The 21,933-nt window shown below is 40.5% G+C and overlaps 2 protein-coding genes across 3 annotated transcripts; one reads left to right on the top strand and one right to left on the bottom strand.

Moving 5' to 3' along the window:
- Window positions 1-311: 311 nt before the first annotated feature.
- eif2s3 (eukaryotic translation initiation factor 2, subunit 3 gamma) lies at window positions 312-7,297 on the bottom strand. Its single transcript, XM_069666897.1, has 12 exons — window positions 7,223-7,297; window positions 5,731-5,794; window positions 5,501-5,628; window positions 5,040-5,161; window positions 4,797-4,891; window positions 4,519-4,677; window positions 2,940-3,074; window positions 2,733-2,827; window positions 2,275-2,419; window positions 1,796-1,965; window positions 1,287-1,459; window positions 312-811 (listed from the first exon to the last, which is right to left on the bottom strand). Exons 1-12 carry the CDS (start codon window positions 7,289-7,291, stop codon window positions 748-750), a joined length of 1,419 nt encoding a protein of 472 aa, XP_069522998.1. The 5' UTR covers window positions 7,292-7,297; the 3' UTR covers window positions 312-747.
- Window positions 7,298-12,216: 4,919 nt separating this feature from the next.
- Window positions 12,217-20,186, top strand: LOC138595578 (protein NLRC3-like). Of its 2 annotated transcripts, none has more exons than XM_069666884.1 (4): window positions 12,217-12,347; window positions 13,178-13,302; window positions 13,478-15,257; window positions 20,000-20,186. In XM_069666884.1, the coding sequence occupies exons 1-4, from the start codon at window positions 12,217-12,219 to the stop codon at window positions 20,184-20,186; spliced, it is 2,223 nt and encodes a 740-aa protein (XP_069522985.1). The 2 variants fall into 2 exon arrangements, with proteins under 2 accessions (XP_069522985.1, XP_069522984.1); XM_069666883.1 differs by having other exon boundaries at window positions 13,070-13,302.
- Window positions 20,187-21,933: the final 1,747 nt, after the last annotated feature.

Genomic DNA, 21,933 nt, shown 5'->3' with positions numbered 1-21,933 from the left:
TGGAAAGTAAATAAATCAAAATAATATAGAGGACTAAATGTAAAATCATTTTTCACCTTTTTTTTTAGGCCTTTCATGACAGAGAGAGGACAGTGGATCGTGTTGGAAACGGGGCAAGAGAGCGGGGATGATACGCAGCAAAGGGCCGAGGCTGGGAGTCAAACCTGTGGCGACACATCGAGGACTGTAGCCTCTGTATGTGGGACTCACAATTTAACCACTGAGCTAAACCGGCACCCCTCTTTTCACCTTTTATATTCGTCCACAGTTAATTGCATTTTAATCTGAAACATCAGAAATCCAACAGACGGTTTTATTTCCAAATGTATTTTATTAGATCTGACAGAAATGTTTGACAGCACAGCATCATTCCTGCACTGAATGAACCTCTGGTCTCGCTCTGAACGCGGCTGCATGTGAACCTTCTGCGGAGGATTGTTATGATCGTATATAAAGGGCCTCCTCTCTTCCGCTGCTCTCCTTCATCTGCAGGAAAAACATCTGAACAGGGCAGACAGGCGAAACGTGACCTTATCTGACCTTCACTGCTGAGGAAGAGGAGCAGAGGGAGGAGGGAAACTTATTTAAAACACTTTGTGTCCTGGCCTGTTCACTTCCTTTCTCCTCGTGGGGGAAAAAAAAGTAAAGAAAAAGAAAAACAACAAAAAAGCCAAGAAGAAGAGTGTGATGGTTGAGATGTCCGGCTGATGGGAGCGTTATGGTGACGTCCTGTTGGTTTCAGTCTCCTCAGTCGTCGTCCACTGTTGGTGTGATGGTCACGCCCCTCCTGATCTGTCCCCATCCAATCAGACTGACAGGAAGAGAACAGAGGGGAGCGGATTAGACGACATTACAAGCCGAGATGAAAACACATGTAGGTCTCCAGACAGGCGTACTACAATGTGAGATTAATGTGTTAGCATGCTGGGTTGTAGTTTTCAGCCTAGCGGTGTTGATCTTACTTTGTAGAACAGCCCTCTGGTGTTCATGACTAAATCATTTATGCCCCTTTCTGCTTCCTGTCTGTCTAATAACGTAAAGTGATTTCTAATGAGGAGCTTCCTTCCTTCACAAACAGCACATAAAATAAAAGTGCTGTTTAAGAAACACTTAGTTCTGCTCCTGTTGATGTCCTCTCCGAAAGCTCGTCTCAATAAATTAATATTTAACATATCAATAAAAAACATAACCTCTCTGGAATCTGACGATTGTAACAAAGGTAATAAGTTATGTGTACACAAGGCTCGGGCTGAAGTGCAGGTTTAAGTGAAGACGTTGATCCTTACCGCCAATGTTTCTCCACACGTCGACTCAGAGCGATCTTCTCTCCGACCTCTGTGCAGACGGGGTTAGTGAGGACGATCTTGGCCAGATCAGCCTTTACGGCGCTGACGCGGCCGCCTGTCGACAACGAGCCGATGTTCACCATCAGCACCTCGTTCTTAGACAGCTTCTGGACCTGCAGACACGAACACGTGAAAGGATGCCGTCATGAAACTGTTCAAACAAATACCCATGAGACTAAGCAAGACTAAAACAGACTCAATAAGTTTACAACTGAAATTATCTTCAAAAGTGTTTTCTAACAGCACGCTAAAATATCTACACAACTATTAAAATATCTTAATACTGCACGTTTTAAAGCCTTCAATATTACGACTTAAACGTAATAGTTTTCCTCAACCGGCGCCCTTTGTTTTAGCATCTTCACGGCGTTAGATCTCAAACACTTTTCAAAATCATTCCTCTTGGTCCAGAGGATTTTGGACTACATTTCCCATGATGCATGTCTCACCTTGGCGGCCTTCTTGTCTCCCTCCGTGCGGACTCCCAGCAGCCTCCTGAGCAGGAAGTAGGAGATCTCAAGCTCGGTGAAGATCTCTGGCAGCGCTCCGACGGCGCCCAGCACCTGACCGACCATACGATCCGCCCGGCACAGAGTTGGATCGATCTTTGTGCCCACGCCTGCACAAAAACACAGATAGTTTAAACTAATTGCTTTCATATTTGTAGGTCATATTTTTCAATGATTAAGTGCTGTGATGTCTGAACACAATTTGGTGTTGAATTCTTATGAAATATTTCTTTAATCACACGTTTTCTGAGTCAGTCTGACAAAGTTTGCCAATTGTTATTCACCTCTTGATGAAACTAAACATTTCTCCTCTTCAGTAATGGAGTGTTTTCTCTAAGTGATAAAAGTAGTTTTGGCTAAAGTGTGTGTGTGTGTGTGTGTGTGTGTGTGTGTGTGTGTGTGTGTGTGTGGTGACCCACCGATAAGGCCTCCAGGTGCAGCGTACTGCAGGTCGTTGTGCTCAGCAAACAAAGAGACGATCTTGGAGAAGATGGGTTTGCACATGAGCTTTCCTTCGTGGTCTTTGGACACGATACCGGGTCGCACCTCGATCTCTTGACCCACCTGGAGGAGGTCACATAGAGGAGGAGGACAGCGACGGTTTAGTTACAGATTGAAGATTTCTTTATTGTACATGAAACGGATTAGCCTGGACGAAACTCCAGAAGGCTTTTTAATGAGTTCATAATGATGATTTTCATGTCTCTGTAAAATTATATATTTTTTCCACTCAAACAAAATGAGGAAAATAAAAAAAAAGCGACCTGAGATGTGTTACCGAAAGGTCATTAGAAAGGCGGACATACATTTACACTTTCAACGAGTAAATAATGAAACCATAACATTTTGATTTAAGGTTAAAAAAAGACTTTCTGACCTTGAGCACACCCTTCAGGATACTTCCTCCTGCCACACCTCCCTTCAGGTCATCCACTTCACAGCCGGGCTTGTTCACATCAAAAGATCTGATGACTGAAACACAGAAAACGTTCACTTCGTTTTACAGCAGAAAATAAAACAGCAAAGTGTAATAAACATGACAAAACAAGAAGAAGATGCAGTTGCTGTTGGTGCGTTTTCTTACCGATGAGTCTGGGCTCGGAGATGAAGTCTCTCAAGGGCACGGGGATCTTCTTCACGATGTACTCACAAACCACCTCAATGTTGTACTTGAGCTGTGCTGAGATAGGAATGATGGGAGCGCCCTCTGCCACTGTGCCTGCAGGAGAAACGTCACACGCAGCATCAGCTCACAGTCGCTGGTTCAGCGAGTCACTATTTGTGATTTCTTTTCGATCAAATTTAAACATGATGTGGCCCTGCGTGTAACAGTTAACACCTTTCTGTTGAAAGCGCGCCGATTACTGTCAATATTCCAACATCATCTGAATAAACGATGTAACACTGATAGATGTTGCAGGTTAAAGATGGCCTGAACCCGGGGCCACTGCACTGAGGAGTGTGGCCCCTGCACATGCAACTTAACCGCTGAGCTAAACAGGCCCCATGTTGCAGGTTTTTGCTGACAGCGTAAAAACCGACTCCAAGTAACACTGAAGTAACCAACTCTCTTCTGTTGGATTAAAGGGGCTGTTTGTAGTTAGTTTTCTCAGTGTGACTCAAACATTATGACATATTTAGAGTATATTATTGGGGACAGGCTGATTGTCGATGCAACCACCCATCGCCAAACTTCTACCATGGTACCCCTGTGATCGAAACCAGGGATTCCATTATCCGGTAGTTGCCGTTTCTTTACTGGTAAAATCTGTTAAAATCCCCCAGTCCTAATGTCTGGTGAAAATAATGTTACAACAACAAAAAAAAAAAAATCTGATTCAGGAAAACGCTAAACCAGTCATCCGAACCCTTATTGGTCATTTTGGTAAAGGATTAACCGGCGAGGATGCAGCACCAGCCTCAGCGCCTCTCATCGATGCCACAAGCGCACGAGATGACAGCGCTCCGCGGCAATGGAGGCTTGAATTCTCCATGGCCTGCGAAGTACTAAGATACAGACTATCCCTATTCATATTTTAATATTACTATGTATAAACTGTATGAACTGCACTCCCTCAGGTAGAGAGAGAGCATGTATATGGACAGCACAGATGCGGCGCAGAAAGTGGTCATTTGAGCATGAGACATGTTCCGCTGTATATATTTCAGTCTAGTGAACTGAACTGAACTGATGACGAGTCCTTCTTTACAGTGACAGAGTGATCGCTGTCTCATGCACAACTCCTCTGCAGGTTTCCCACCCAATTCTACGCCCTTGATACAGCCTGCCTATCAATTGTTTTTGAGCGGAATAAATGCAGATAATAATTGACTGTAATCTCCCCCATTTGTCCAGAACATTGAAAGTTTCCAGGACACGTGGATCAGCACAGATTTTTTTTTTAACGTAAACATCATATTTCCAAACTGTCAGAGAAAGTCAAAGTTTGCATCTGGTTCAAAAGCAGTCATTACTTGAGCACACACTGTACTACACGCCATCCAGAGTCATGCTGCCCTCCCGTTCTATCCCTCTTCTCTGCTTCCATCACAGTTGTGATTTGTTTTTCAGTTTGAGACTTAGTTTGTAAAGTTTACAGCCTTCGTAATATTTTTCCTGCATTGCTCTGTGCACAACGTCACAGCTGAATTAAAAAACTCACCCTGCACGAAGGCGAGGATCTGCTCGTACTGCTCTTTGGCCTGGCTCTCCTTCACCAGGTCGATCTTGTTCTGCAGGATGAGGATGTGCTTCAGCTTCATGATCTCTATGGCCGCCAGGTGCTCTGATGTCTGGGGCTGAGGACACGACTCGTTACCAGCTGTTGGACAGAGACAAGAAAAACAATTAGATGACTTCCAAAGAGTTCGCTAAGAGTTAATAACATACAAGTCAAATACTGTTTTGTCTCTGGGAGTAGAACAGCAACCAAAGACTCACCGATGAGCAGGAGGGCTGCGTCCATGACTGCGGCTCCGTTCAACATGGTTGCCATCAAAATGTCGTGACCGGGACAGTCCACAAATGACACGTGTCTGAAAGAAAGAAAGTCCCACGGGTGAACGAAAAGATAATAACAAGTTTAACCCATTTACATTCAAACTGATCAATAAAGCTTTGATCAGGGATTTCATCTGCTTAACTTAAAGAGCCACATTTTGCACCGTCTCTCTCCAGTCTTACCTGACCAGTTTGAAGTAGCCCTTGGTGCCGGGGATGTCTGTGGGAAACTCATCAGGAGTGCTGCTGCCGCACGACCTGTAGCACTCCGGCCTGGGACAGTTTGGGTCATCAAGCTTATAGACCTACAAAAACATGGAAATGTGCAGTCACTGTTAAAGGAGAGTTCTGTTTATTTCAAACATTGGCCTTATTTTAACAAATAACAGGAACAAAATCTTTTGGACTCTTTTAAAGTAGAATCAGCTGATACATTCAAATCTACCAGACTCCATTGACAAAAGCAGTAATTTTACCTAACAGAGCATGATGTGTGCTGGTTTATTTGATAGATGTTTATTGTTTTTGTGCAGCTTCGGTGTTGGGGTTGGAAAATATCATTAAGGCATAAGGCCCAATCACTCAGGCCTTCAGTTAATAAGAGGCAGAAGGCAGGTCAGGTAGCAAGGCCTAGTGCAACTTACCTTAGCGTTAGCATATCCTAGCTTGATGGTGATGTTCCTCTCCAGCTCATTCTTGAATCTGACAGTGTGAACACCAGAAATGGCCTTCACTACTGTGGATTTACCGTGGGCTACATGACCGATGGTGCCTACGAGAGAGGAAGATCAGAGTCAAAACAGGAAGTCCTCATCTGTCGTGTCCAAGGAAGCACACTGAATGACAACATCAGATGTTTTCCTGATTCCCATACCGATATTTATGGTGGCCTGTCTGCTGATGATCTCTGGAGAGAGAGGCGTCAAGGTGGACACATCCTGCCAAGAGAGGGACTCACATTAGACTCATTATAACAATGAAAAACACTGAACAGGTTTTCATTGTGAGCAGAGCATCACTCCCCCAATCTCTAATCCTGCAGGTGAATAGAAACAAAGGGGGACAGCATAGTGCCAGAACAAACACTGACCCATACTGACTCATGAAAATGACACTGTTTAATCAGATAGCAGCAGTGACATTAAATGTTTTAAGGCTGGGCAATATGATAATATAAATCATTAAAACAATATGAACATGTCTATCGTATGTGTTTTTCTAGATCTTCTCTATCGTGATGTCACAAAAACAGCAGCTGAACTGCTTTACAGCTATTTTTACGTCATTTTGACAACGCTTTACATTCTAATCCTGGCATGTGGGAGTGAACCTGGATCGAACCATAGAGGGAGGCGCTGTTTATTAACATGGACATTAACGTACAGAAAAAGACTCAGGCTCAGCGAAAACGGAAAAATATTTAAATATTTAATTCACACAGGATTATCCAAACATAGGCTTTACCATGTGGTTATTTCATATAGACTAATTATTTGTGAAATTACCAGAAAAAAGCTATATCATGATATATCTCTTTATCGAGATACGAAAAATCCTATATTGTGATGTAGGATTTTGGCCACATCGCCCAGCCCTACCTAAAATAATTCATGCTTAATCAATAATATTGCTTTTGTCTGTTATGTATTACGTCCAAGCTTCTGGCTATTAATGCATCTCTTAGTATCATTCAATACCAGAAAACTATGGCTTTAAGCATAAAAATGTACTAATTGTGTTTTTAAATAACGAATTTTCGCTAAGGTTCATAAGTTATTAAAATAACGAATAATGTTCTGTCCCATATTTATTACCATTTACTTTACTGAATATTTGCATATAAAAGAAGGTAAACTGTAATTCTTATCCAACGAGCATCATTACAATCCTTCCAGCCAATATCCACATATTCTATAATTTGACAGTTTAAATAGCTGGTGTAAAACAAAAGCCTGCCAAAAGGAGCATTATTGGACCTCCCTTCAGAACCCCATTGACATTTTTGTTAATTTTACTTCTATTTAGCAAATGATGCTAACGCTTTGGTCAGATCGGGGCAGATATTCTTGAAGCAGAACAAATATGGCGAATATTTCGGCGTTAGCAGTTATTACTACTCATTCAATAGTTTGGCTTATTAAGAACTAAAAATGAATAAGGAGTACATTTTAATCAGAAGTAGAGCGTCTCTCTTAGCTCTGCGCCCCGCCGGGGGCCTGTCGTCATGTGCCGGGTGGTGGCGGCGCACCACCGGCGACCGTTGACGTGAAAATATTTACATTTAAGTAACCTATCTCGCCACACGACACACCGACAGCCACCGAAATTATTGTACAATCTGTGAAATCTTTGAAACTGCCACTTACCAGAGAAGTAAGGTCTTGTCTGGACAAATGAGGCTGACCAAGCGTTGTACCAGACTCGTCGCCCGCCATCTTGAATGAAAAGGGAATGAAGGAGGTGGCTCAGGTGAATGCCTGATCAATAGAAAAAGGTGTTTCTCTCTTCCAATAATCAGTTATTTCATCGAATGCTGATAATCCGTTTCAGTGTTATTGGAAAATAACTTGTTAGGAAAGCACGTCCTTTAGATATTTATTTTTTGATGACAATTGAGGAAGACGTGATTTGAATCTCGCGTGATTCATACAACTAGAGGCAAAGGGGTCCTTTAACAACGGCTGATGCAATTTATTTTCTACTGTTAAACACATTGTATGCAATGACCAGAAACTGCTGCCGCGTATAGGCAGTTAACCGTTAGAAACTGTTTAATAACGAACGGGGCACAAGTTTTGTCAACATTTTACTTCTCCAAAAAGTAAAGAAATAGCTTATCCATGTGTGAGGTCCGTCGTTGTGTATTGACGTCATGAGATTTGTAGTTCTATAATGGTAAGATAAATCTTGGGAATACTCTTTATTTCTTTACCTAATTTAAATTCCTCTGCGAAGCTTTATTACAACATTTAAAACTTGTTGTTTGGGAAATAAACTTTACATGCTAGAAAAACAACGTAAACTATTATATATAGTTCTCTATATTTCCTATATTATTTCCCATATTATTAAGTAACAGTGTAAAATCTTCGCTGTTCGGTGACGGTTACTTACCTGTAAGGGGGTTGACCTAAAAAAAACACTTAACTGTAAACACTAAATTGATATAAAAAAGATAAGGCAAATATAGCAATTCAAGGAGATTATACAACACGTATGTTTGCCCAAAATATGAACACATCAAGATATTATTTTGAAATATGCAAATTTGCTGCTTACTCTACTTGTTATTTAGTAATGCTGTAAACTATTCCTCCTTTACAAATCAATTAACAATATTCATGATGCTCGGGTAAAGGCTCATCATACCTACTGACACAATTTTTATAGGAAAAAATGGCAAATGCCCTTTTTTGCTTTATTTTTGTACCTATAATAAAATTCATATGGAAGCAATTAATTACAATTAATTACTTCCAATTATTAAAAAATACGACGCCTACTATTGCTCACGAACGCTTCCTTATAAACAGCAGTTGGCAAGCGCATGCGCCACTCTTCTTTCCCGCTATCGTTTTTAATCCGCAAAAGACTCACAGAAAACAAGAAGGGAAAATGACAACTTTACGTTTTTAGACTTTTTCACGAGAGAAAGACAGGTGGCCGATATGAGATATCTGGAATATTTTATCCTCAAGCCGCATAACCGTATAACGGTTTTCCACAACAAGCTAAAGCTAGCGAGCTAATCCTCCAAGACTGACAGTGAAGGGTTAGTGAATATGGATATTTATGATAACGATGTGCTTTGCTACTCCTTTCCCCCAACGCTCTTGAACCCCTCACCATACACAGTCGGAGGCAAGCGCGTGCACCACTCATCCTCTACTTTGTCTGTCAGCCTGACCGGCATCAACATGAAAATCGGAAGAATAATGACTCAACGACTTCACATTTTGTAAGTATTTCCATGAAATAGAGTAAGGAAAAACGTGTTTTATTTTAGGTATTTTATTACAATAATATGTATTAACTTTTGAGTCCAAAATACAAATGAAGAACTGATTTTATGAAGCTAGCTAGCAGGACGATACAAAGCTATGTTAGCGTTTACCAACGGCTGCTGACAAGATGGCGGACCAGTGGGCTGAAATAACGTTAGGAACAATATTTAGCCAAGTACTATTTGAATTTGATTTAATTAGATCAAATACTAGAACTATATAATTAATACAGGTTTGTTAGTTGAATATAATATATAAAAAAAACGTATTTATATTTAACAAGCCAAAGAGACAAATCATTTCTGCTCTGACAGCAGGTCTTCTCAGCTGAAATCTGAATAATCTGAAGTTCTTAATAGGTTGTTTAAAAATGTTGATGCTATTTTTCACTGTTTTCTTACTTGTAGTTGGAAAAAAAAATCCAGCAACAGAGAAAGTAAGCACTTATCTAATTTTGAAACTAAATGTTAGTCACACCCCGAAATGTAATATATCTATCTATCAGACTCTTTGCGTTTGCTATTCCTGTCTCACTATTCTTTTTATTATTATTATTATTTAAAATGCATACAAAAATAATGCTTGTGGTATATTAACAATTGTAAAACAAAAGACACAAACTTAAAGACACAATCTCAAAGATTTCAGTTTCTCGTTGGTGGCACCTAAAGGAGATAGAGTATGTTTCCCACATAACCAGACGTCCACGGTTGGCGCCGGTTGTAACTCTTGATTTTCCTGGCTGACGGTAGCTTTCTTTTTCAGACTGTTTGCTTCATCTGAGCGTCGAGTTTGTTTCTTTCTCTTTGGATTTTCACTTCTTGTTGAAGTTGTATCTGTAGTCATCCATCTTTTCTTTGTTTGTTCAGCCATAGTAGATTACTGTTTACTCGCAACACTTGCAGAGAGCGGAAAAGCAGCCGCTTAGCTCCGCCTACCCTCTCTGGCAGACCAACCACTGCTGGCTGATGGAAAACACGTCACTAACTGGGCGCCGCTTGTGATTTTTCCCTGAATGTGGCCACAGACACCCAGTCTGTAATAATACTATATACTGCAAATGCAAAGGCTTTCATCAGTGGGCCACAGGCTCAGTCAGCATTGTGTTACCTCATTCAGTGATAGATAGAGAATTAACAGACATTTATTTTCATGAAAATCTTTGAGATTATATCTTTGATAAGTCCAATATGAACTGTAACGCCGAAAACTAACAAAATAATTTGTAATTTTTTCTTTAAAGCTTTACAATAAAGCAGGACAACTGTTTGAAGTTATGACTGTATTTCTTTATTGCAGGTCCTCGGAGAGGTTGACACAGTATAATGTCAGCTGAGGAGTCTGACTGTTGATCATGACAAGATGGGTCTCAGTGCTTCGTGGGTGGAGGTGAGTAGAAAAGTAAAATGATTTTAAACCCTAGGCCGGCATGACATGAGGACAATTTGCAATATGCGATAACTTTGTTCGATATTGCAAAAAAGCAGCTTGGGGCCAAGTCAGCAGATTAGAAGGGAATTCATAATAATTTGTTTAACGCTGTAGTCGAGCTTGAACGTTATCTGGTGTAATAAAGACAACTGCAGCAGCAGCATATCTTTGAAGAAGCCTTTTCAGGACCATGCTCGCAGTCAAAACTTTCATGTTTTAACAGTCTTACACCCACAACAGCTGCTCAAGGTAGGACCACCCAGCTAACTATGTTGAGTTTGCTGACCAGCAATCTTAACCTAGTTAGCTTGGTTTATTTTATGCATTTTAATTTGAGTTATGTAGAGGGACATGATCATAAAGAGACTTATAAAATAATAAAGATACACACTTGGGATTTCCAGTAAATGACAAGGGGAGGAGAAACTCTGACCAGGTGTTGAAGACGACATGCAAACAGGTAGTAAAACAATAAAACAGAACGTTCTCTCAGTCAGCTCTCAGACTTCCTTAAAGACAGAAGGAGAAAAAGGTACGTCTGTGGCACAGTGAGTGTAAATTCAATATTATTATTTAGCTTTCAAAGTCTCTGATTTATTTGTGAATGAAGCATGACTGAAAGAATAATACATAACAAAGAAAAAAAGCACCCATGTCAAGAAAACTGACTAGATAGAGTTGTGGATTGGTTCTTTATACTGTATGTATATGTGATGTTCTTTATCTTTTCTTTGTCTTTGGTGAGAAAAGTAGATTTTGTTATTACAATTCACAATTTTCTCTATAACATACTGGGTTCACAGCTCAGGCTAACGACTCACTGATTACACATCTATTAGCATACTAATGATTTACAGAGGCTTATATTTCTAGCTCTGTCCACCAGTCAGTTAGAACTGAAGAAGCCTTTTGGATGAGAGGTGAAACGTTTTCAAGATCTTCAACCAAGTCCAGTTGCCTTTTGGATTAAGCTTAGAATTACCATGAAACTAGATGACTGAGAACCTTCACAGACATCCTGGTCAAACGTTATCACTAAGTACACCCTCAATTAAACATCTGAAGCTTACTAAAGGTCGGTTTTATGATGTATATTAAACTGTTGAGGCATTCAGGACATTGTTTTATACCTTTTGTAGAGACAGTAAATGCTGGTCCAAAGTATCAGGAGTACTGTTAAATATTAACCTGATGCATTTATATTTAATTATTATTAGTTATTTATTTGATGAAGGTAGAGGTTTGTTTTGGTTTCAAAAACGGGCAAGGTCAAATACAAAGCAGATCTGATAAGGAAGACTGATCAGATAAAGGGTAAAACATCAGCCAATTGGGGGATAAGAAGGCAGAACCAGTCAGATATTAAGGTTAATAAAATACACTAGACAATCTGGCAAAGACGGAGTGAAAATGGTTTTAACATACTTTAATCTGGACTTTGATATAACCTTCCTCCTAACAACAGTTGGGTCTTTTCTGCACTAAACCTATAACATGTAGGAGGCAAAAAATGCTTCCTGTAGAAAGTCAAAGAAAAATCCATTTTATTTAACTTACAGTTACTAATTATGAAAAACTACTACATATTGCTGGACTACTCAACTATTAAAAAGTTAATCTCACCAAAAATCTGAGTAGGTGATGGAAGCACATGAAAATGACGGGAGCAATAAAGAGGCTGAAAGACGGTGTGCAGGCAGTTAGTTTAGGCTCCATTTAGAGTTGAGGATGTCATACTGAGGGATGTTGCTTTAATTAGACAAATGAAGATTCTTTGTGATTGCAAGTTTCATTTAGCATCTCTTCACCATCTTCATTCTGCGTTCTCTTCCCCTGTGTCTCACCTGTTTGTCTCCCTTGTCTTCATGTTGTATTGTTTGCATGTGCTATATATTTGCCTTAAAGCAATCTTACAGGTGCACAAGATGAGTGATTGTGTGGAGAAAGAGGAGGACAGAGCGGAGTCTCCTCTGTCCAGCTGTCTCTCTATGAAGAGTGACCGGTCTAAAGGTTTTCCTGTGAACTTCAGTAACGAACCAGGACCCTCAGAGACACGGTAAGGGAAGGTTTTAACTACTAAACTCTAAAGCAACAGCAATTTCAGTACTGAAAGCTAAAGTTATGTTTCCTGATTTTAAATTTCGATATGATACCAGTAAAAAACAACACACAGCAACAAAAAAAGTTTGTTTTTTACGTAGGAGAGCTACATAAGGCTACGTGATGAGTGACAAATGTAAATTCTGTTGCAGAAGGCAAAAAGTATTTTAGCTTTAGAAGGCTTCACAGTACTGTTGCTGGTATTCTCTTCCAACCTCCCCTATTTTTACAGTCCAATAAAACAGTCCTCCGATATTATATCTGGGTTGCTGTCTTCTATCTGCCTGAATCATTGTGAATGCAAAAGCTGAAAATGCACTACAGACAAAATACCAGAAAGAAGAAAGAAATTCCTGATAGCTGAAAACAAGCCTAAAGCGTCTCTCTGCTTTCAGACCTAATGATCTGTTTAACCAACAAGTAGTGTAACCTTCACAAAATATCACAATGGGGAGTTTAAAGATACTGGCTGAAATAATTTTGCAAAACTGCCAGAGAAAATGATTCTGCCCTCCTCTACTAGCCTCCATAAAACTTATTGAGATTAACAGTTTGATTTCTTCTTTCACCCAGTCTTCAGACGACAGTTGTTGTGACACATTTCAGAGCAGGTGTTTATTGTTTTATATGTGATTAAACAATGATTCATAATCTGAGGGATTTTTCTTGTTTCCCCAGAAAGAACAAGAGAAGTGTTTCTGGGGAGGAGCTGCTGTCCAGCTGTGTTTTATGTCAGGACGTCCTGAGAGATCCAGTTTCTACCAGCTGTGGACACTGGTTCTGCAGACAGTGCATCACCTCACACTGGGACCAGTCTGGTTCATCTGGAGATTCCTCCTGTCCCCAGTGTGAAGTAAGATCTGTAACAAGAACAGGACTGCAGACAGCCGGGCAGACCAGCACTGTACAAAGTAAGACTGTACATCTGTGTGCTGATGTCATTGTGTCTGAAAACAGGACTTTCTCATTTATTATTATTACAGGGACTTTTGTTGGTGTGCAGCACTTTTAATAAAGTTATTAATATTTTCATTTAACCTGATTCTCTCTGTCAGTTCAGCCTCAGGATGTTTTACTCTCTCTCAGCAGATGGTGGTCTGCAGGAGGTTTTAGATGAGCATAAGATCAGTCTGAGGAGGAGATGTCAACATGTGACTGAAGGAACTGATGAAGCAGGAAGAAGAACCCTCCTCAACAGGATCTACACTGAGCTCTACATCACAGAGGGACAGAGTGAAGAGGTTCACACCCAACATGAGGTGAGGCAGCTTGAGACAGCTTCCAAGATGGAGGCCCTCCATGAGACTCCAATCAAGTGCCACGACATCTTCAAAGCCTTACCTGACCAACAGAGACACCTCAGAGTGGTCCTGACGAACGGCGTCGCTGGTGTTGGAAAAACCTTCTCAGTGCAGAAGTTCACTCTGGACTGGGCAGAGGGCTCGGAGAACCAACATATCAGTCTGCTGATTCTGCTTTCCTTCAGGGAGCTGAACCTGATCAGAGACGAGCAGTACAGTCTCCTCCAGCTGCTCCATGATTTCCATCCAACATTACAGAAGCTCACAGCAGAGACGCTCGCTGTCTGTAAACTGTTGTTCATCTTTGACGGCCTGGATGAAAGCAGACTTTCATTAGATTTCCACAACACTCAGGTTGTGTCTGACGTCTCACAGAGGTCATCAGTTAACCTGCTGTTGACAAACCTTATTAAGGGAAAGCTGCTTCCCTCAGCTCTCGTCTGGATAACTTCTCGACCTGCAGCAGCCAATCAGATCCCTCCTTCATGTGTGGACAGGTTAACAGAAGTACGAGGCTTCACTGACGCCCAGAAGGAGGAGTACTTCAGGAGGAGGTTCAGTGATGAAGAGCTGTCCAGCAGAATCATCTCACACATCAAGACATCCAGGAGCCTCCACATCATGTGTCTAATCCCAGTCTTCTGCTGGATCACTGCGACAGTTCTGGAGCACATGTTGACCACAGGCCAGAGAGGAGAGCTGCCCAAGACCCTGACTGACATGTACTCACACTTCCTGCTGGTTCAGACAAAGAGGAAGAAGCAGAAGTATGATGAGGGACAAGAGATGAGTCCACAGGAGCTGATCAAGGCTGACAGGGAAGTTCTCCTGAAGCTGGGGAGGCTGGCGTTTGAACATCTGGAGACAGGAAACATCATGTTCTACCAAGAAGACCTGGAGCAGTGTGGTCTGGATGTCACAGAGGCCTCGGTGTACTCAGGAGTTTGTACAGAGATCTTCAAAAGAGAGAGTGTGATCTTCCAGAAAACAGTCTACTGCTTTGTTCATCTGAGCATTCAGGAGTTTCTGGCTGCAGTCTACATGTTCCACTGTTACACCAACAAAAGCACAGATGTACTGGAGGCTTTTATTGGAAAGATAACCCTGGATGTCTTTCTGAGGAGCGTCATGAAGAAATCCCTTCAAAGTAAGAATGGTCACCTGGACCTGTTTGTTCGCTTCCTTCATGGCCTCTCTCTGAAGTCCAACCAAAGACTCTTAGGAGGCCTGCTGAGGCAGACAGACAGCAGCCCAGAAATGATCCAGAGAGTCATCAACAACCTGAAAGAGATGAACAGTGATGAGATCTCTCCTGACAGAAGCATCAACATCTTCCACTGTCTGATGGAGATGAACGACCTCTCGGTCCATCAGGAGATCCAAGAGTTCCTGAAGTCAAAGGACAGATCTGGAAAGAGACTCTCTGGGATCCACTGCTCTGCTCTGGCCTACATGCTGCAGATGTCAGAGGAGGTTCTGGATGAGTTGGACCTGAAGAAGTACAACACATCAGATGAGGGACGACTGAGACTGATTCCAGCTTTGAGGAACTGCAGGAAGGCTCAGTAAGTCCACATTTAAATAACAATATAGACACATGTAGATCTGTGTTTTAGGTCTTAAATTATAACATTTTTAAAATTCTAAAACTAGTAGGATAGTAATTTATTGAAAAGAAATATCTCCTTTACGTCACAGATCTTAAGCTGATTTAAATTCTGATAACAAAATGTAGATTTTTCCATTAGTTGTGTTTATAAATGTAAATTTAATAAACAGGTTTTATGGCTGTCTGTGGCCCACAGACAGTGGAGTGAGACCTATGAGTGACACACAATGCAAGACGGCTGCCTCCGTCAAATTTCATACCCCCCCCTCAGCTCTTGTCAAAGCCTGACAAGAGTTTTTATGAAGAACTCAGTTCTCCAACAATCCAAGGACAGCACTTGGTAAATTTGTAATTTTGAACTGTAATTATGGCATTACGCCGATGTGGTGGCGGTGCTTTATCATAATCACTACAGTGCAGCGGAAATGGCGTCGCCAGAACTGCAGAAGAGGAAGAAAAGTAAAAGAAGGGTAGAAAAGTTTTCCACAGAGACAGCCTGTGTATTTTCCTCCAGGTAAGGCAATGCTTTGATATTTTGTGTTTCTTTAAACGTTAATGTTGTTTCTGAACGTAACATCCGACCAGTGTAGCGTTTTTAGCTTCGCCAATACGGCTTGAAAAATCAAAATGAGCAATTACTTTTCAAAGTAAGTTCATGAGGAGGAGAAGTAAGAGGTGAGTGAAACATTGCAGACATCTGATCATTACCGTCGGTTAAAAAAATGTTATGTTATTGACGGGATGAGGGGGATTTGTCAGCAGTGTTTCCCACAGGTTTGAAGTATACTGTGGTGGTAGGCCGGGGGAATGGAGGGAGACAGATATTACAGCCTTAGGCCCAGTTAATATACAAGGAGCCTCATTCACCTTCATCAGACTTTATAAAACCATTTAATAAAAACTGTGATGCAGACTTAAAGCACTGAGAGGGGGAGAGCAGAGCACAGAGGGAGGGAGTGGGTGATCACGGACCGATGTGATGAAGTGATATAAAACTTAGTTTGATCATGAAGCCTGATGCTCCTCTACAGCTCTGTGTGAAATATATGAACTACACAGTAGACTGGAGTCTCTGTTTACAGTGACAGGCAGAACGATCCACAATTAACAAACAGATCCATGTTATTAAACGTCTGTCCTACCCACGCTGCATTATTATAAACTACTGTATGATGAACTGATCGCAGGTAACAGCTCCTGCTCGTGTCATTTACAGCATGTGGAGACATAGTTTATACTTTATAGTAACTGTGCGCCGAAATACGGACAGATCATGACCTGATTGAGCCAGGTACAGAGCGTGAGAAACACACAGAGTGAGGGGAGATTGCCCAGTGCCACTAGTTAATTGACCGTGGATGGCGTCGTTCTCTTGGATGAAAAAAAAAAAATTGCTAAAATGGGTCGCCATATATACTTGCGTGGCTGTTAATATGACTGGGCGGCCCACCCCAATAAAGTCTATGTGTGGGGAATAGGGATGTGCACACCGTTTAACCGTTAACCTATCATTAAGAATTTTAACTGGTTAATGCTACCAGTTAAACGGTTAAATAAAATGTTGTCTTTTTTTAAAAATATATATACATTTGGGAAACACACTATTTGTTGTTGTTGGCTGAGCTGAGCCTGAGAAGAAAGCAAAATGAAACGAGCAGTTAAACAGTTAACAAGACAAGGTCAAAACCTAGTATGTGGCTGACCGCATCAGGTGAATGTGCGCTTTTGTGGGCAACACTGGATACGTGGCATGTGCGTGACTGCTGCGGGGCGTGTTCATTTTCATTTTAAATGCATGAAAATGGAAAGATTAGTTGTGACTCACACGTTCATGGCCCCTCACCGTTGGTAATTTCTACTTGTGGCACAGGGAGCAGATACAAACAGGTCTTCATATGGCTGGCTTGACACGCGGTGAAAATGAATTGTGATTAGTCCTAATGATCTCTGACAGCAAATTAAACATCTCTTCCTGTAGTAAAAGTCACAGGCATGGAGAGTAAAGTAGGTCAACACTTCCGGTATGCTTTTTCAAAGTAAAAGCCCGATCTGAAATGCTTTTATATTGAAATGTTTCCCGGGCTTGTTGTTGTTGTTTTTTTTTTAACTTTATTTGTAACTTTTCCAGGAAGTTATTTGTCGGATAAAGTAACTCACAGGCTCCTTATTGCGGTTCCTGCTTAATTTTCTTTGAAATAAAAACGTAGTCATAAGTCTCCCGCAGGCCATAAGTATATGATAGTAACAAAAAGGAAATAACAACATGTTACAGACGTAACTTGGGTCTGTCCCTCTCTCCCCCTCGCTCGCTCTCTGTCTCTTCATCTCAGCTCATACGGTTGTTTTCAATGCGTGTTAATTAAGGACCCATTTCGGATGTAATTAAGATCGTTTGCTGTTAAGACTAACCTACGGAAACCTTTAAAACAAAGACCAGAAACTACCCCTGGATATGGCAAACAGGTAAAGTGAAGAGTGATTAATGTATATATTTATCAGCCCAATTATTATTTACAGTTGCACAGACACCTCTTCATTGTTCCCGTATAAAAAACTCAAAATGACATTTATAAAGCAAACATATTCAAATTGTATGGATTGGATCCATTGTGTTGTATGGCCTTACTGTAAAACTGATGTAGAAAGACAGGGCTGGCAGGGTCAGCCCAGCTGAATCCACAGCCGACACACAGCCCGTGTGAAGACCTTGACGGTGCGAGCCGGAGCTGCCACGCCACGCAGCTGTCATGCTTCCAGTCTGAATTGGCAGGACTGTCCTTATGAGGCCGATGACATCGTGTTTGAAAGCAGGTGTGCGCTGCGGACGTAGGTCAGGATAGCGGACCAGCAGCCCCGCCTTCTGCCCTAAAAAAGTATCCAGAGCCTTATATACAGAGTCACGTCAGTGGAGGTCCAATATGCTCCATGAGCCGCCATTGCGATGTCGTAACTCTCTCTCTACGGTTGTGAAAGTACCATCACTCAGTCAGTCAGTCAGTCACATACAGACCCATGTGTAGGCTGACCCCGGCGGTCAGCCAAAAAAATTGAAGTGCGTGATCCTCCCAGATCCTCTGACCAAAAAGTGTAATCTAGAGAGCTCTATCACTATTTCTTTCTGTATCAGAACAATACAAAGTTCCTTATGTATGACTTGTTGCAGTTTTAGGTTAAGACACCCCTGTGTAACGGATTAAAAGCAAGGCACTTGGATGTGTGTTGCAAGGTGGCCATCGATGGACCAGACCAGGAGGCCTTGGACTACAAGGAGTGCATGAAGAGGTTTCATAAAACAAAAAACAGGATGCTGAAATGCTCTGCCTCTGGTTTTGACCTATGTAGATTAAACTATTTTATTTTTAATCTTTATTTTAAACAACTTTGATTTTAACGGTTTAAATGAACTCATTAGCTCTTATGTTGTATACAATTTTAATCGGGCACAGTCATTTGTTTTTAAGAAAGCTGGCTTTAAAGTGAGAATTGCCCTTTCTTTAATTTTACAATTATACACATGGTACACATGGTACACATGCACATGTGTACACGATAAGGAAGGGACCATTTCCATCTTATTTTGAGCCAGGAAAAATCCTGGTCAATTAATGTTTTTAAAAGTAAATAGAAGTTTTTTTGCCTGAACTAAGTGTTGTCTTTACATTTTATTTTCTTATCAGGGTGCACAAGAATGCTTTGTTTACATGTTGAAATCACCACAATCTGTTTAGAGAAACACAGAGAGAGAGACGTTCTGTGGTATTGTGTCCCCCATGTTTAATGTAGGTCATCAATGTTATTGTTATAGGTTTTCAAGATAAAAATATAACCCTGTCTCAGCCACAGTTATCCTGTCATTCAGTGGGAAATAGAGATGGATGAAATCTGTAACTTGATTGTTTACTGGAGACATTTAACTGAGAAGTGGTAGTTTTAGTTGCTTAAGAATTGAAATAAGATTTTTTTTAAATTTTCCTAAAGACATTTCTGAATCCCTAGATAAGTGAGTGTGTGGAACTAAGTGATTTGGCATTTTGTGGCTTATGAATTAAACTTTAAGTTTTTAAAACAAGAAGTGTCTTATGTGTATACAAGAGAAGGAAGGTAGACTTCAGACTGTTTAAGGGTTATTTAGACAACATAATTCAATGTAATGTTTTAATGGTGATACACTTTTAACATGTTGACGATATGTTGAAAACAATCAAACCTTAGCAGTTTGTCTAATGTGTTTGTTTGCTATTATACTGTATTTTTTAGGATACTTGGAAACAAATTTTGATGACATTATTTCATGCTTGTCAGTCATCAGTCTTGCAAATTAAAACATAATGTTTCATGTCATAACTGACATCAGCAGCTAGTAATGTTTTCTAATCAGGGGCCCTCATTCTAACTTTGTGAAAACGTATTGAAACAGATTACACTGAGATGTCTGTGGACATTATGTGAACATAAATGTTAGTAATTTTCAATCATTTTATCTACAAGATTAAAGCAAAACAAAGGTTAAAAGTCTGCAGATAAGAGAGAGAGGGAATCATTGTTTCCTGTCAAACATAGTGATATTAGCTGAACCACAGATCTTCAAAAAATGATGTGTCAAACTGTTTTGTCCTCAAATGCATTAATTAAATAATATGTTTTACTATTCCCTATTAATTCATAATAATATATTTTGTAATGTTTATTTCATGACAGACTTTCCCATTGTGGAATATCGAAGTTTCACTGTGAAGTCGTGGCCTTAGCTCTGAAGTCCAAGCCCTCCCATCTGAGAGAGCTGGAGATGAGCTACAACAAGCTGCAGGATTCAGGAGTGAAGCTGCTGTCTGATGGTCTGCAGAGTCCAAACTGCAGACTGGAGACTCTGAGGTCAGTTCACTGACTCTCTGTTACTATTGTAAATCTTTCATGTTTGATTAATGATTAAACCTCATTTATGTTCATACATAACTCACATGCATATGGCTTCATAAGTTCCTGCCCCATGTGTGTCATGTCTTGTTTTACTTCCTGCCTTTGTCTGTTTTCCTCCTTTTTGATTGCCCTCATTAGTTTCACCTGTTCACCAGCCCAGACTCTCCTACCCACACACCTGTACATTTCCTTTATCAGCTCAGTTGATTTTTGCCTGCTTGTTTTCCTTTTGTCCTTGGACCTGTCCTGTCTGCCATACCCAAACTCTGTAAGCTTCGTTTTATCAATGAATATCTGTTTTATTTCTGCACCTGCCTGCCTGGATTTGGTTCCACTTTCCCTGCTTTCATGCAGTTTGTAACATGTTCATGATTTTTGGCAAATGGTCGCAGCTGTATGCAGAAGCCCCTCTTAACTAACATTTGTTTTAAAATCAAAAGGGTTACCTGCTGAAATAGAAATATTTCTTTAGCTTTAATTGGTTACAAAAATCAAGACACCAATGTTTGTTTACACATTTCAAACTTGAACACAAATTGAATTTTTTATGAATTTTATCTCCATATCTTTTACATAAATTAGAAGAATAAGAACATTTTAGAGCTGACCTAAACAATTAAAACCTGAACACATCTGATGAATGATAAAAGATTTTTATCTACAATCTTTGTTGTTTATTCAGATTGAGGTGCTGCAGTTTGTCAGAGATCAGCTGTGCTTCTCTGGCCTCAGCTCTGAAGTCCAAGCCCTCCCATCTGAGAGAGCTGCAGCTGAGTAACAACGAGCTGCAGGATTCAGGAGTGAAGCTGCTGTGTGATTTTCTGCAGAGTCCAAACTGCAGACTGGAGACTCTGAGGTCAGTTCACTGACTCTCTGTTACTATTGTAGATCCTAAATATTAAATTAACAAATGCATTAAATTTCTGTTCATAGACATTTTATATTACATACTCCATGTAGTTTCCCACTTCCTTTCGTTTTCGTTCATGTTTCTTGCACTTAATTTAATCTGCTGTCAGAACAGACTTGTGTTTGTTCAACAAATTTATGAAACACCAACTGTTGGTTGTTAAGGTAACTTAATGTTCATGTGTTTTCCAGAGCTCTAGTTTGACATAGTTGGGGATGTAGAGAAAGTCAGTGTTTATTATAACGTCATACTTTCTGCTGTGCAGATGTTTATTTCCTTTTATTAATTTGAATGTTCAGGATTATTTCTATATAAGTGACAGTAATTCTCCATTTTAGAACATTTAAAACTTTGACAACAAACTTCACTCAGCAATTTCAAACAGACGTGGTCTATGACCAGTTCATAGTACAATACATTTCCTGGAGACTTACACTCACCCTAACCATGACAACTGAACCAAAATCTTTTCCATGATTGCACAAACCATAACAGACCTGAACAGACTTTTAGACTTTGAATGACTTAAGCTGGAACATTCTCATTGTACAATATTATTTTTTTTTATTCAGATTGAGTTGCTGCAGGTTGTCAAAGATCAGCTGTGCTTCTCTGGCCTCAGCTCTGGAGTCCGACTCCTCCCTTCTAAGAGAGCTGGAGCTGAGTAACAACGAGCTGCAGGAATCAGACGTGGAGCCGCTGTGCGATCTTGTGAAGAGTCCAAACTGCAGACTGGAGACTCTGAGGTCAGTAGAAGGTTGGGGGTCAGTCCATGCTTGTTTGTGCAGCATATTACTGAACACAG

The sequence above is a fragment of the Semicossyphus pulcher genome, unplaced genomic scaffold (genome assembly GCF_022749685.1).
Source record: "Semicossyphus pulcher isolate SPU_LCO1_2020_fin unplaced genomic scaffold, fSemPul1.0.p SCAF_18, whole genome shotgun sequence".
NCBI lineage: Eukaryota > Metazoa > Chordata > Actinopteri > Labriformes > Labridae > Semicossyphus > Semicossyphus pulcher.
The sequence above is the reverse complement of the archived record's forward strand: the minus strand, read 5'-3'. Positions and strand labels throughout refer to the sequence as shown.

What these genes read in the sequence shown, in the direction of transcription:
- eif2s3 (XM_069666897.1), bottom strand. Translation starts at nt 7,291, where the DNA reads ATGGCGGGCGACGAGTCTGGTACAACGCTTGGTCAGCCTCATTTGTCC. An exon ending in GATCCTCGCCTTCGTGCAGG is followed by an intron (nt 3,075 to 4,518) that starts GTGAGTTTTTTA and finishes TTTCTCCTGCAG; the next exon opens with GCACAGTGGCAGAGGGCGCT. An exon ending in CGTGTGGAGAAACATTGGCG is followed by an intron (nt 812 to 1,286) that starts GTAAGGATCAAC and finishes TCTTCCTGTCAG; the next exon opens with TCTGATTGGATGGGGACAGA.
- LOC138595578 (XM_069666883.1), top strand. Translation starts at nt 12,217, where the DNA reads ATGAGTGATTGTGTGGAGAAAGAGGAGGACAGAGCGGAGTCTCCTCTG. An exon ending in CCAGGACCCTCAGAGACACG is followed by an intron (nt 12,348 to 13,069) that starts GTAAGGGAAGGT and finishes TTGTTTCCCCAG; the next exon opens with AAAGAACAAGAGAAGTGTTT. An exon ending in GCAGACCAGCACTGTACAAA is followed by an intron (nt 13,303 to 13,477) that starts GTAAGACTGTAC and finishes ACTCTCTCTCAG; the next exon opens with CAGATGGTGGTCTGCAGGAG.